The 15,249-nt window shown below is 42.9% G+C and overlaps 1 protein-coding gene across 1 annotated transcript in view; it reads right to left on the bottom strand.

The window, feature by feature from the left end:
* The window catches only part of LOC134338162 (arf-GAP with SH3 domain, ANK repeat and PH domain-containing protein 2-like), a 119,858-nt gene that overhangs the window by 78,249 nt on the left and 26,360 nt on the right, over positions 1-15,249 (bottom strand). The window contains exons 2-3 of the mRNA XM_063033763.1: positions 10,894-10,966; positions 1,175-1,320 (exon numbers count right to left, since the gene is read on the bottom strand). Coding sequence (XP_062889833.1) covers positions 1,175-1,320; positions 10,894-10,966 — 219 coding nt within the window. The remainder of the gene's footprint in view (positions 1-1,174; positions 1,321-10,893; positions 10,967-15,249) is intronic.

Below are 15,249 nucleotides of genomic sequence, written 5' to 3'. Positions count from 1 at the left end.
CCAGAGGAGCCGGAGAACCCAACTGGGAGGACACACAGAGACTCCTTACAAAATGGCGCTGGAATTGAACTCCGAACTCAGGAACACCCGAAGCTGTTACGTTGTCGTGCTAACCACTACACTACCATGGTGCCCATACAAGGGGTCTACTTCATAGTCTTATAACAACGGGATAGAAGCTGGTGGTATGTGCATTCAGGCTTTTGTATCTTCCGCCCGATGAGAGGTATTGGTATTTATGTAGATAAGATGGACAGCTATGCTTTGGCAGAGAGCTACCATGGTCAGCGTTTAGTTATCAAACAGCATTAATGAAACTAATTATCTGCTCAAGTCATGATCCATCACTCCAGGAATCAATTTTAAAAGAAAATTCTTTTACTTCTTCTAAACAAAAACATACTAGAAGCCTAAAGTACGCATAATATTCTAAAAATTATCACCAAAACTCCGTGTATTTGCAATAAAACCATCTTTGCTGTTATTTACCAATTCTTTTCCAGCTAAAGATTAAAGATTAGCTTTATTTGTCATGTGTACACCAAAATATGCAGTGAAATGCTTCATTTGCATCAACGATCAATAATCACAGTCCAAGTGTATGCCAGAGGCAGTCTGTAAGTATCGCCATGCTTCTCATGCCAACATACCATGCCCACAGCTTACTAACCCTTACTACCCGGCATGTCTTCGGAATGTGGGAGGAAACCTGAGCACCCAGCGGAATCTCACGCGGTCATCTCCTCGACCACATCACAGTGACATGTTTTTGTTTTGAAGGAAGAAAAAATTCTTTGAAAATTGATTCCTGGAGTGATGGGAACATGACGTGAGCAGATTATTTGTTGCACAAACGCTGTTTGAGAATGTAACGCTGACCGTGGTAGCCCCCGCCATGGGACAGTTGTCCATCGTACCTGAATCTCGATCCTTGTCTCTGTAATGCATTACATTAGCCGCTATGAGCGGCAAGTTTTCCTCTCTTCATATGGACGAACCTTCACTAATGAGTCTCTCATGTAAAAATATCCTTTTCCATTCTTCCATGATGTCACCATTGCACCCCACAAAATAATCCATCCTCTTGTCACATCACATCCCTTTAAAATCTCTCAGCTCAATACATATCACCTACCGAAGAAAGAAATAGTTATGGAGACATTATCAAGCTTACCAGATTCTTGAAGAGTGCAGTCACTTCACGAGTAAAAACACCCAGGTTCAGGAAGCCTGTAGACAATTCATTCTTATTTTGAGATAGGTGGTGGTTTCCGAAGCTCTCCAGAACTTCAATGTATTGCTCTTTATTTTCCACGTGGGCTAGACAACAACATGCAAGACAAAGATGGCCTTATTCGATGTGTCTGATGTGATAATCAGTACAGTTAGATAGCACAACAAACAGCAGAATCACAGAGCCTCCAAATCGTGTTTAATGTCACTGACATATGTCCTGAAATTTGTTAACTGAGCAGCAGCAGTACAATACAATGCATGATAATATAGAAAAAAATAAATAAGTAAACAATTACAGTAAGTATAGATATGCATATTAAATAGTTAAATTAAAAATAATGCAAACACAGAAATAATAAAAAATAGTGAAGTAGTATTCATGGTTTCAATGCCAGTTTAGAAATCAGATGGCAGAAGGGAAGAAACTGTCCCCGAATCACTGTTGTAACTTGAAAATGCTTTCACTACACCTCCCAAATATCCAACCTACACCATCCAGGTAGGCAACGGCAGCTGGTAAATGGAACTCCAATACCTGCATGCTCCAGGCCACGTCACACATCATCCTAGTTTGGAAATGTATTGCCGTTTGCTCGTTGGCAACAGTTCCAAATTCTGAAACCCCTGCCAAAAAATACTGTGAGAAGCTTCACCGCATGGACTGGAGATTCTCAAGGGCAGCTGAAGTTGGACAATAAATCACGTTCTTGACAGCGACACCCCAGCGCTGTTAAACTCAGTGGCCACTTTATTATTTACCTCCTGTACCTAATAAATTGGCCACAGAGCACATGTTTGTGGTTTTCTGCTGCTGTAGCCCATTCCACTTGAAGGCTGACGTCTTGTGCACACCACCAACATTTGGCCCGAACAGCTAAGCCTCTTGACCATGTCTGCATGCTTTTATGCATTGAGTTGCTGCCACATGATTGGCTGATTAGCCATTAGCATTAATGAGCAAGTGTACCTCATAAAGTGGCCACTGAGAGGATAAGTAAATTCTCTGGTGTTGGAAGAGGAAGTCAAACCACGCTCTTAGCTTCTGAGGTTCTGGAATAAACAAGGCAAACTCACTGGTGTAGCACGAACAGAGTTGTAGGAAATGTTAGTCATTTACAGAAAGGTCAAAATGAGATGTTTCCTGCTCATGGTTGAAACAAGTCCAAAAGGCCTGTCATTGGCGCCAATGGATAAAGAAAAGAGCAACTTCAGAATCAGAATCAGGTTTAATATCACCGGCAATATGCTGTGAAATTTGTTATGCAGGAGCAGTTCATTGCTAGAAGGGCCGAGATGGCCTCTTTCCATGCTGTAATTGTTATATGGTTATATGATTATAAGAAAAACTGTAAGTTGCAGTAAGTATATATATTAAAAACTTAAATAAATAGAGCAAAGAAAGAAAAAAGCAGTGAGGTAGCGTTCATGAGTTCAATGTCCAGTCAGAAATCTGATGGCAGACGGGAAGAACCTGTTCCTGAGTCATTGAGTGTGTTTTCAGGCTCTAATATCTCCTCCCTGATGGTAACAATGAGAAGAGGGTGTGTCCTGGGTGATGAAGGTCCTTAATGATGGATGTCACCTTTTTGAAGCTGGATGCTGACGAGGCTGGTGCCCATGATGGAGCTGACTGAGTTTACAACTTTCTGCAGCTTATTTTGATCCTGTGCAGTAGTCCACACCCCCACAGCCATACAGTTAGAATTTCAACTTACTATTATTATTCCCTCTAAATTAATTCATTGTACAGCAGTACTATGAATTGTACGGCATTCCTAATTCCTAAACGCTGCCTGGGCAGGGTGAAAAGCATTATCAGGGATGCATCTCACCCTAACCATGGACTTTTTACTCTCCTCCCATCCGGTAGGCGCTACAGGAGCCTCCGCTCCCGCACCAGCAGGCACAGGAAGAGCTTCTTCCCTGAGGCTGTGACCCTGCTGAACCTCACGTCACAGCACTAAGCAGTATTGCATCCATATTGTACTGTCTCAGTACTTTTATATTTGTGTGCTGTAGCACTTTTTTTATTCGCAGTTATTTTGTAAATAACACTATTCTTTGCATTTCTGTTCAGATGCTAAATGCATTTCATTGGCTTTGTATCTGTACTCGGCACAATGATAGTAAAGTTGAATCTAATCCAATCTAAATCTAATCTAATCAAGGCAGTTAGTAAATGCACAATAAAAATCAAAAATGCAGAGGCTGGAAACCTAAAATAAGAACAGAAAATGCTGGAAACACACAGCAAGTCAGGCAGCATTTGTGGAAAGAGAAAATGAATCACGTTTCAAGTCAAAGACCCTTTTAAAGAAAGTTTCCCAACATTTCCTGTTTATAAATAAGCTTATCTAAAGTAAACTTTTTTTAACATTTCATTAAGTCTTCAAGTCATCTCCTTCTGTCATTCAACAGAGGCATTTTGCCTTAACTACATTCACCAGTTCCACATTCATAACCATTAACTAACATTACTTTTATATAACTTAAAATTCTTTATAATTGTCTGTTTTGTGCCTGTCACATTAACACACCATAAAATATTCCTAAAACATGGAGACGTATATGGTGAATAAAGTTGACTTTTGTTCTTTGATTCAACAGATTCTTTGATGGAAAGGATCAGAGAGACTGTTGAATTTTCGTAACTGCTGAATGGAAATTAGTTCTTAACATCATTCATGAACTGCCTAGCTCTACTTTTAATCACCCAGGTTTCTCTACGCATGCTATCAAATCATTCCATCGCTTCAGACATCTCATTTTGTGGTGAATCTTTCCAAAGGCTCTATGGTGCCTCAATTAGCTGCACAGATCCCACAAACCTGGGGTTTGATCTCAAACTCGGGTGCGGTCTGGGTTCTCACTCTGATGGCACAGGGTCCCCAGCACACTCCAGTGTGTCCCCACTACCCAAAGATATGCTGGTAGACTAGAGGAACTCTGGAGAAGCTGGCTGGTAGGAGAATCAGGGAAAAGCTGATGGGCACGCAGGAAAATTGGAAAACGGAACTGATAGGAATACTCTGAGAATGGCCATGCACCAGATAGACTAAATAGTTAATGTCTATAAATAAATATGAAACTTTGAGAATTCTGGTACAATTCTGGAAAACCTCTAGCGAACTTTAAGGTCTTTCAACTTCTCAACATCTTCACAGACTAACCTGATCCTCAGAAACATGCATGACAATATAACGTAACAGTTCCATTTGCATTTTTCTCCCAAGACAAACATAAACAAACCGAACTAATTTTAGCATTTAGATGTTCCATTAGATTGCAGAAAGTAATGGATACTGCCCATTCCATCACGGGTAAAGCCCACCCCCACCCCGCCACTGAGCCCATCTACACAGAGCGCTGTCACAGAAACCAGCATGCCATCATCATGGACCCCCCCCCCCACCACCCAGGGCATGCTCTCTTCTCACTGCTGCCATCGGGAAGAAGGTACCGGAGCCTCAGGACTCACACCACAGGTTCACGAACAGTTATTACCCCTCGACCATCAGGCTCCTGAACCAGTGAGATAACTTCACCTGCCCCATCACTACCCACAAACCTATGGACTCACTTTCAGGGACTTTTCATCTTCTGTTCTTGTATTATTTATTTAATTAATTTATTTATTTTCTTTCTTTTTGAATTTGCACAGTGGTTGTTGTTTGTCCTGTTGGGTGTGGTCTTTCAACGATTCTATTGTGTTTTGTATTTACTGTGATTGCCCACAAGAAAAAGAAAGCCAGGGTTGTATACGGTGCCATATTTTGGTAATAAATTTACCTTGAACTTTGAGCTACACATAATCCCATGCAAAGATCATAACCGAACTTTGTCAAACATTGCAATAGCATTCAGGATACATAGAAAGATCTTCACTTCCTTCTTTCTCGCCGTTCTGCTCCTGACAGAAATTAGTACTGATCCCTGGCATTGAGCTGATGATCCCTCCCATCATTATGATGAAAATGGAGAATTACGATGCTTGGCATCTGTAGCCATCACCAAGCAGGAGACCTATCATGGGCTGAGAAGTAGGCGGGGGGGGGAGGGGTGGACTGAGTGAAAATGAGTTATACTTCCTTCACTTTGACTCCTTCAAGGTCAGCCAGCAGTAAGAAACATGTCTAATCTCTCCAGGCAGCTAGAACAAATCTGACTTGCTAATTATCTGCCCTTCAGCAAGAATTATATTTACACTGCTTTCCCAATGTAAGACGTTCTCATGTAATTTTCACATTTTTCCAATACCACCCTACCCCCTCCCCTTTGGCGGTCCAACCTTGGCTCCCTACCAACCTCTGGAAATTTCCCTTGGCCCTTTCCCTTAAAATTCTGACTAACCAGGAGGCACTTTGTTTTAAGAGAACCTTAGAATTCCACATTTTTAGAATCCCCACTTTTTTCCTTGAATTCAAGTATCATCTCCAAGTATAGGGGCCAGTAAAAGGTTAGAGGTGAAAAATTCAAAAGGGACCTGAGGAACAACACACAGTAGCATTGTGGTTATCACAGGTTTACCATACCAGTGACCAGAACTCAATTCCTGTCACTGCCTGTAAGGAGTTTGTACGTTCTCCACATGAACACGTGGGTTTCCTCCGGGTGCTCCGGTTTCCTCCCACAGTCCGAAGACGAACCAGGTAGGTTCATTAGTCAATGTAGATTGTCACATGATTAGACTAGGGTTAAATTGGGGAGGTTTCTGGGTGGCACAGCTCAAAGGACCGGGATTTGCAAGGCCACTGATGATGCCATCATTAGGGACACCTTTAGTCCCACAGTACATTCCCTCATCTCCTCTCTCCCATCGGGCAGAAGACACAAAAGCCTGGTCAGCTTCTAAACCACGGTTTTAAAACTATTAGTTATAAACACAAGAGATTCAGCAGAAATCCAGAGCAAGAGTCCTGATGGAGAGACTCTGCCCAAAACGTCGACTGTTCATTCCTCTCCATAGGTGCTGCCTGACCTGCTGAGTTCCTCCAGCATTTTGTGTGTGTTGCTATTAAATAGTTCCTTAGTATGTTAAATTGGACTTTTAGCCACACGATCTACCTCGTTATGATCTCTTGCACTTTATTCTCTACTTGCACTGCACTTTCTCTGTAACTGTAACACTTTATTCTCATCGTTCTCATTGTTTTGCCTTGTTCTGCTTCACGGCACTGTGTAATGATCTGATCTGTATGAACACAACACAAGACAAGCCATTCACTGTAACGCAGTACATCTGACAATAACAGACCAATGTATTTTGTACAAAACGTAACTAAAATACATCTTCCCCATATAGATTACACCCCCAGGATGTAATGTCGAGGCTTTATAAGGCGCTGGTGAGGTCTCACTTGGGCCATTGTGAGTAGCTTTGGGCCCCTTATCTAAGAAAGGATGTGCTGATATTGCAGAGGGTTCAAAAGAACTTCACAAAAATGATTTCAGGATTAAATGCCTTAGCAAGTGAAGAGTGTTTGATGACTCTGGGCCTGTGCTCACTGGAATTCAGATGAATGATTGGTGACCTCACTGAAACCTATCAACTGTTGAAAGATCTCAATAGTGTGGATGTGAAGAGGATGTTTCCTATAGTGGGGGAGTCTAAGACCAGAAGACACAGCCATAGAACAAAGGAACATCCATTTAGAACGGAGATGAGGAGGGATTTCTTTAGCCATAGAGTAGTGAATCTGTGTAAATTACTCCCACAGGCAGCTGTGGAGGCCAAGTCATTGGGTATACTTAAGGCAGAGATTGATAGATTTTTGATTAGTTAGGGTATGAAGGGTTACGGGAAGAAGGCGGGTGATTGGGGCCGAGAAGGAAATAGATCAGCATGATGAATGGCAGAGCAGACTCAATGGGCCAAGTGGCCTAATTCTGCTCCTAAATCATATGCTCTTATGATGCTGATCTAGAATGCCAACTTCTGCACAAAACCATGCATTGGGCAAGTCTGGAAATGTCCAACATTACTTAAAGGGGTGCAATCAGTGGACCAGTTTACCCTTATGACCTGGAGGTTGCAGCTGAGGATTCAAGGCAAGGACTCCTCTCAGGGCCCAACTGCTGAGCCTGGAGACAAGCTGGACTGGAGCAGCACCTTGCTGGCACTGCCCCAGCTTTTGTATAAAAAGAGCTGTGGCAGGCACAGGCTGCAAGATTCTCTGAATGACCATCACCACCCCAGCACTTCTCCCACATACAGCAAATGATCACAACTGGATCATTTGCTTTATTCATTGAAATAATAGATAAATATTGGTCAGAATCAGTGATATTTCCTCTGTTCTTCAAGAGCATCATAAACTCTTAAAAGTTACTGAAGAGGATAGTCAGCTTTAAATCCCATCCAAACAATGGGTCTTCCAACAACGCAGCATTCTGCATTTCTCTGGGAACAGCTCACATCTGGGCTTCAAACGACAAAACTGGCAAAAGGGCTAGTAGTGAATCATGGATACAGACAGTTCCACCCAGCAATACACATAATGTCCTGGAGGAGCTCAGCAGGTCAGGCAGCATCTATGGATGTCGCCGTTTTGGGCCAAGAATTGAATTGACTTTATTTCTTATATCCTCCACATACATGAGGAGTAAAAATCTTTGTTATATCTCCATCTAAATGTGCAATGTGCAATCATAGTAACTTATAATACAAACGTGTGTAAATAGAACAGTCAATGTAATATAGAGTACACTCAAGTCAGTGTGAGTTCATCAGTCTGATGGGCTGGTGGAAGAAGCTGTCCCGGAGCCTGTTGGTCCTGGCTTTTATGCTGCGTTACTGCTTCCCAGATAGTGGCAGCTGGAATAGATTGTGGTTGGGATGACTTGGGTCCCCAGTGATCGTACGGACCCTTTTTATACACCTGTCCTTGTAAATGTCCTGAATCATGGGAAGTTCACAACCACAGATGTGCTGGGCTGTCTGCACCGCTCTCTGCAGAGTCCTGCGATTAAGGGAGGTACAGTTCCCATACCAGGCAGTGATGCAGCCAGTCAGGATGCTGTCAATTGTGCCCCTGTAGAAATTTCTTAGGATTTGGATGCCCATACCAAACTTCCTCAACCATCTGAGATGAAAGAGGCGCTGTTGTGCCTTTTTCACCACACAGCTGGTGTGTAGAGACCACATGAGGTCCTCAATGATGTGGATGCCGAGGAACTCGAAGCTGTTCACCCTCTCAACCCCAGATCCATTGATGTCAATAGGGGTTAGCCCGTCTCCATTCCTCCCGTTATCCACAAACAGCCCCTCTGTTTTTGCGACATTGAAGGAGAGGTTGGTTTCTTGACACCACTGTGTCAGGGTGATGACTTCTTCCCTGTAGGCTAGATTGTTATTGTTTGAAATTAGGCCAATCACTGTACTGTCGTCGGCAAATTCAATTAGCAGGTTGGAACTGTGGGTGGCGACACAGTCACGGGTATACAGGGAGTGAAGGAGGGGACTCAGTATGCAGCCCTGGGGGGCTCCTCTATTGAGAGTCAGAGGGTTGGAGGTGAGGGAGCCCACTCTTACAACCTGCTGGTAATCTGACAGGGAGTCCAGGATAGGATTCTGCATCAGGACCATCTCGCAGTGTCATTCCAGGTAAAGACTATAAGGACCATCAATCATTTTTCCACTAAAGTCTAAAGATAACATCAAAAATTGAACTACGTTCCTCGACGGTGGAATTCAATACTTAAAACTATAATGAATTAACATAAATATCACTGTGTAGGCCGAAAAGTTGAGAGTTTTAAACCCCAGCTCAACATTTGTTTATTTAACCTTGGTTTTAACTAACATCTTTTTGACTTTTATTTTCACGTTTGTTTTTACTTTCATGTTTGTACTTCATCCCATCGTAAAGTACTTTGAACTACATCGTCTGGATGAAAACATAGAACACAGAACAACGTTGAGCCAAACCAGCTAAAAAGCAGATCAAAGCCACCCAAACACTAATCCCTCCTACCCATACCATGGCCATATCCGTTCATCTTCCTTTCATATGTGTGCCTATTCAAGCACCTCCTAAAAGCCTCTAATGTATTTGGCTCTACCACCATACCAGGCAACGCGTTCTCCCCGAGTAAAAAACTTACCCCTCACATCCCCCTTGAAGCTACCCCTCTCACCTTCAATGCATGCCCTCTGGTATTAGACATTTCAACTCGGAGAAACAGATACTCCCTGTCTACTGTACTGTATCTACGCCTCTCATAATCTTGTAATCCTCTATCCAATCTCCCTCAGCCTCCACTGCTTCAGAGAAAGAAACTCAGGTTTGTCCAGCACCTGCTTCTAAACCAGGCAGCATCCTGGTAAACATCTTCTGCACCCTCTCCAAAGCCTCAACATCCTTCTTGTAGTTGGGCATCCAGAAATATATGCAATACTCCAGGAGCGGCTTAACCAGAGTTTTATAACATAACCTACTGACTTTTGAACTCAAAGTGCTCTATAAATAAAGGTGTTATTAATTATTATTATTATTGTATTTTTATCTTTTTTCTCAGCTCATGCTGGTAAAACCTGAGGTACAGGCATAGCCAAGCACACTCATTTTTCAATTGCCAGGAACTTTCGGACTATTCTAGAGATGTTTAGTATTGTGGCTTTCTGAAGATTTACATAAATATTGCTGTGTAGGTCTAATTGTTTAATGCTTTTGCGTAGTGACTTGGGGATAACACCAGTTGTGGATGTTACTATTGGGGCAACCCTGTTCATGTTCCGCAGTCTTTCAGTTATTATCATCATCGTTACTTTGTAGGAGGGCTCCTCAAGGCTGTCAAAGCCGGGGTGGTATTGGGGTTAAGCTCCCACTACCTATGAAATGCTCCCAATGGCATGCATCTCAGTTAGTCTCCGACAACCAAGCCCCGCTCCAGATTTCACACGTGGCTTGGCTGCTAAGCCCAGCAGAACCGCTTCTACTGACAGGAGAAGGGAGAAAGGCGGGTTACTGACACCTTGAAACTGGTCACTTTGGGCAGATGGGGCTTGTCAGCCGTGGTTGGCAGCTCATCTAGAAGAAGGAAATCTCTGATTTCAAACCTCCACTGCCTTGTGGCTGTACATGCTCGTGAGGAAGGCTTTGGGGGTAAACCCAGACTATAAATCCGAGCTGGAGTCCCTAAGACAGTCTAACGTTGAGTTCAGCACTGACTGGCAACTCCTGCAATGGTGCTAGTGCCATTCCTTTGGGTTCATCAGATGTGTGGAGTGGGGAGCTTGCTGCATAGCCAACAGCTTGCTGTCGATATCCTCCTGCCCTGGCTTGCGTATCTATGGCCAACCCTGGCCAACGGAGGGCCTCTCTTCATCTTGCAGGCTGGACGGGTTTACAAGACTGGTGGAAAGAGTGAAGGGTATGCAATCTGCAGACATTGTCAAACACATTCACATTTCAAAACAGCTGGCCTTACTCAATATAACAGTGAATCAGGCGAGAAAGAATGCAATTAATTTATACTTTCCTCTTCCTTTGGGATAGGTTTCATTAAAATATACAAGAAGCTCTTTCAGAGACAATTCTCTGTTCCTCCTTTTCCAGGAAAGGGAAACTCTCCCTTTCATGAAATAGCTTTCTCAATCACTATCTCAATAACGATGTGTGGATTGTGATTTCATCATTATACTAACTTGGGACTTACCGAGTCCAGAGGAGTGAATGGCCTTAACCAGCTTCTTCATCTTCAGTAAGATGGTCTGATCTGCCTCCAGTGACTACAAAGGAAATGAAACATTAACAAGTGCTAAAATTTTGCAATCAAACAACAGAAATGAAAGTAATGGAATGAGCTCCAAAAGGCTGCATGAGGGAAAACCTCAAATAAGTAACGAAAAAAAAGTGAATTAGTGCTCATGGGTTCATTCATTCCTTCTGCTGGTGGGGAAGAAGCGTTTCCTGAAATACTGACAACACACACCAAAGTTGCTGGTGAACGCAGCAGGCCAGGCAGCATCTCTAGGAAGAGGTTCCACCAGCAACTTTGATGTGTGCTGCTTGAATTTCCAGCATCTGCAGAATTCCTCGTGTTTGCCTGAAATACTGAGGAGCTCCAGAAGTCAGACACCAAAAGGAATACAGTAAAAAGTTGACAATTGGGGCCGAGAACGTTCACCAGGACTGGAAAAATAAAATTCTAGAAAGAACCAGTGGTCCGGGCAGTATCTGTGGAAAGACAAGCAGTGTTAGTGTTTCAGACTGAAGCTCCATTGTCTCTCATCACACCTGAAACATTAACTCTGCATCTGCTAAATGTATTCAGATTCTACTCCCAGCAAATGATCCTCAATTTAACCCTTCTAGTCAATCTCTATTGTTCCAACAATGCCAACATACCCTGAGGCAGGGTGGCAAAAAGTGAATGTCATTCCACACTTGAGAACGGAAACATTGAGAGTGTATGTCTTCAGGCTCCTGTACCTCCTCCTTGATGGTAGCAGTGAGAAGAGGGCATGCCCTGCATAGTGGGGGAAAGAGCTTCTTAATCAGCGTTCATTATTAGCACAATCTGAAGAGGCAGGATGTCTTGCTGGTGTTTCACTGATATGAAATCTCCTCCAAAAGTCACATCCTACTTGAATATTTCCTGTGACTTTTTCTTTCACTTACCATTCCCATGCCAAACTTACTTTCTTTAGATTCAAATTGAACCTCATGTTAGCAGTGTTAATTAATCTACTGGTCTTTTATCCAGGAATTATAAATATTGGCTCTGACTTTGCAGTTGGCATTGATGGGCTGCGTCCACACTTGCTACCATTCCTCCATGGCAGTGTGAAGAATTCCGTGTAAGAATATCGCGTCGCATAAACCCGAAAGTTGCTGTGAAAGATGCAAAACAACCACAGACTGCTGTCTCACAACCTTCTCCAGCACAATGCTGAGAAAACAGAGAACTGAAAAAGAGTGCAGATAATCACAAACCACTCTGCCAATAACACACTCTAAAATGGTGGCGAAAAGCCAGGAGTTTTCTTTGGCAGATAAACAGCAAGAACTGTTCAACAACCCTGCTGACATTGTTGTTAAAGTGCATGTGCTTTGTGTTCTTCTCAGATAAATATTGCAAAGTATCACAGAATTTTATGTTGAATTTGCTATTTTTGCCCCATCTTGTACAACGGTCCAATCTATATTTTGAAGTGTAAAATGTTCAAGAAGTCGGTTCAAAATTGCCCTTTGGGTTCATGTCTCAGTCTGCTGTGAAAGTTCTTCAAAGTTACTGGCTGCTTAGTCATGTTCCTGGATGCTTAGTCATTATTGCCTGATGTCATGACAATTAACGTCCCAAAATTGATGTTCAACAGCAACAGATGTCATAATATTGACAGCTCATTCCTTATAAAGGAGTAAATCTCGCTGGAAACACAGAGTCCACACAGTCCTGATGAAAGATCCCGACCCATTTCTCTCCATAGATGCTGCCTGACCCACCAAGTTCCTCCAGCAACTCAAGTGTTGTAGTAAGTCTCAGACAGCAGCTCTCTCAAAAGTTGGTGACGACTTATTTCTGTTGGATCATTCAAGCAACACACACAAAATGCTGGTAGAACACAGCAGGCCAGGCAGCATCTATAGGAAGAGGTACAGTTGTCGTTTCGGGCCCAGACCCTTCGTCAGGACTAGACTTTTCCTATAGATGCTGCCTGGCCTGCTGTGTTCTACCAGCATTTTGTGTGTGTTGCTTGAATTTCCAGCATCTGCAGATTTTCTTGCGTTTCTGTAAGGTTATTCTTATGGGCTGTGGCTGCCATTGGCAAGGTGAGAACTTGTTGCTCATGACAAGGTTGTGGGCAGCCATCTTCTTGAGTTACTGCAATCCTTGGGTGGAGACACCCACCATACTTTTAAGGAGGGATTTCCAGAATTGAAGCCACAGAAAGAGGAACAATATTTCTCAGAGCAAGGGTAGTGATCAACTTGGAGGGCTATTGCAGGCAATATACCTCGATGCAGCTGATGCTCATAGGTTTAGAGGACACTGCCAAAGTAACACCAGCCCTTTCACCATCAAAATATACAGGAACCATCAGGTTCTTGAATCAAAGGAGATAACTTCACTCAACTTCACTTGCCCCATCATTGAATTGTTCCAACAGCCTGTAGGCTCACTTTCAAGAACTCTTTACCTCATATTCTTAATATTTATTGCTTACTTATTTATTTTTATTTCTTTCCTTCATATTTACACAGTCTGTTGTCTTCTGCTCTCGGGTTGAAAGTCCAAGTTGGTGCAGTCTTTCATTGATTTGGTTATGGTTATTGTTCTATAGATTTATTGAGTATGCCCACAAAAAATAAATCTCAGGGTTGTATGTGATGATATACATGTACTTTGATAATAAATTTACTTTGGACTTTCCAGCAAAGTATTTTGTGGATGGTACGCGCCCTATCCATAGCACAGTATTCACAGAAGGGAGTTAATGGAGATGGAAGTTCTTCGGCATTTCAATGTACATGTAACAAATAAAGTTAATCTTTGAATATTTAGGGTGATGGATGGAAATTTAAACCTTCTGACCACTTTGTTCTGGGCAACCCTTCAGCTGCAATCAATCAAGTTGGGAGTAATTCATCATACTGGTAACATATCTCGTAGATGAAAGCAGGAATAAGGTTTGGATCACCAGACTCTGACCTGCCTCAACATGCAACTGTTACTTGCCACTTATCAATCCGTGTCCAAATGTTGGCCACATCCTGCTAGTGGACTGTTTGATTACTTGAAGAGGTGCGTCAGAAACTGAACCTGCTTTAGTCACGGGAGAACAAAATGATTCCGGGATTGGGAGGCTTGTCATATGAGGAGCACATGATGGCTGTGGGCCTCTACCCGCTGGAATTCAAAAGAATGAGGGGTGACCTCATTGACACTTATCAGATGTTGAAAGGCCTCCGAATGGATGTGGAGAGGATGCTTCCTTTGGAAGACCAGAGGACATGGCCTCAGAATAGAGGGGCATCTATTTAGAATGGAGATGAGGAGGAATTTCTATAGACATAGAGTGGTGAATCTGTGGAATTTGTTACCACAGGCAGCTGTGGAGCCCAAGTCATTTGGTACATTTAAGGCAGAGGTTGATAGATTCTTGATTAGTCAGAGCATGAAGGGATACAGAGAGAAGACAGGAGATTGGGGTTCAGAAAGAAAATGGATCAACCATGATAAAATGGCAGAGCAGACTTGACGGGCCGAATGGCCTATTTCTGCTCCTATATCCTATGTTCTTATGGTTTTTGCTTCAAACTATTAATGGAACAAATATTATTGAAGAAGTAATTGAAAGTGAACGAGACCAGAACATTGCAGTGTGGAACAGTACTGTAGTAATATCCTGGGCCAATGACTTGTCTCTCAAACTACAACCATCAATTATCCCAGGTACAGTTTCATCCCATGATGCTTTATACCTGCGATTCTCGCTGACCCAGGAGTGATTGAAGCTCCATCCCCCTTTTCCTTGAAGTCAAGGGCAATTCTCATGAAGTGAATGGGATGAGCTGAAGATTGACCTTTGGGACATTTGAGGACCAGAAGTGATCATCCTTGCAGCCTTTCAGGATGAAGATATTTATCTTTTGCCCGGTCACATAAAATGATAAGTCACAAATATTCAGCTGTGAAAGGCCTAGCTCCAACTTTAACATTAGCTTCCACTTTTCGGGGTGTTTTTTCCTGAGCTACAGTTGCACGCATATTTTAGTACTAGAGCGGGAGAGATGCAAGAAGAGGATGGTTGACACAGATTTGAGGAAGACCATCACCTTCATCAAAGAGGGAGCTAGGCCTTTCATAACCAAACAACCAAAGCCCAATCTGCTGCTAACGGCCAGGTCCTGGGAGACGAGGGTCGATGTGGGAAGGAGGCTGCAGTTCCTGGATGTGGTGCACACAACCCTATGCCCGGACATTGTACTGTGGTCAACGGAAGACAAGAAAATAATTCTGGTTGAGTTGACTGTGCCGTGGGAGGAGGGATGGGAAGAGGCCCACGAA

This window comes from Mobula hypostoma, chromosome 26, assembly GCF_963921235.1.
Source record: "Mobula hypostoma chromosome 26, sMobHyp1.1, whole genome shotgun sequence".
Taxonomy (NCBI): Eukaryota; Metazoa; Chordata; class Chondrichthyes; order Myliobatiformes; family Myliobatidae; genus Mobula; species Mobula hypostoma.
The sequence above is the reverse complement of the archived record's forward strand: the minus strand, read 5'-3'. Positions and strand labels throughout refer to the sequence as shown.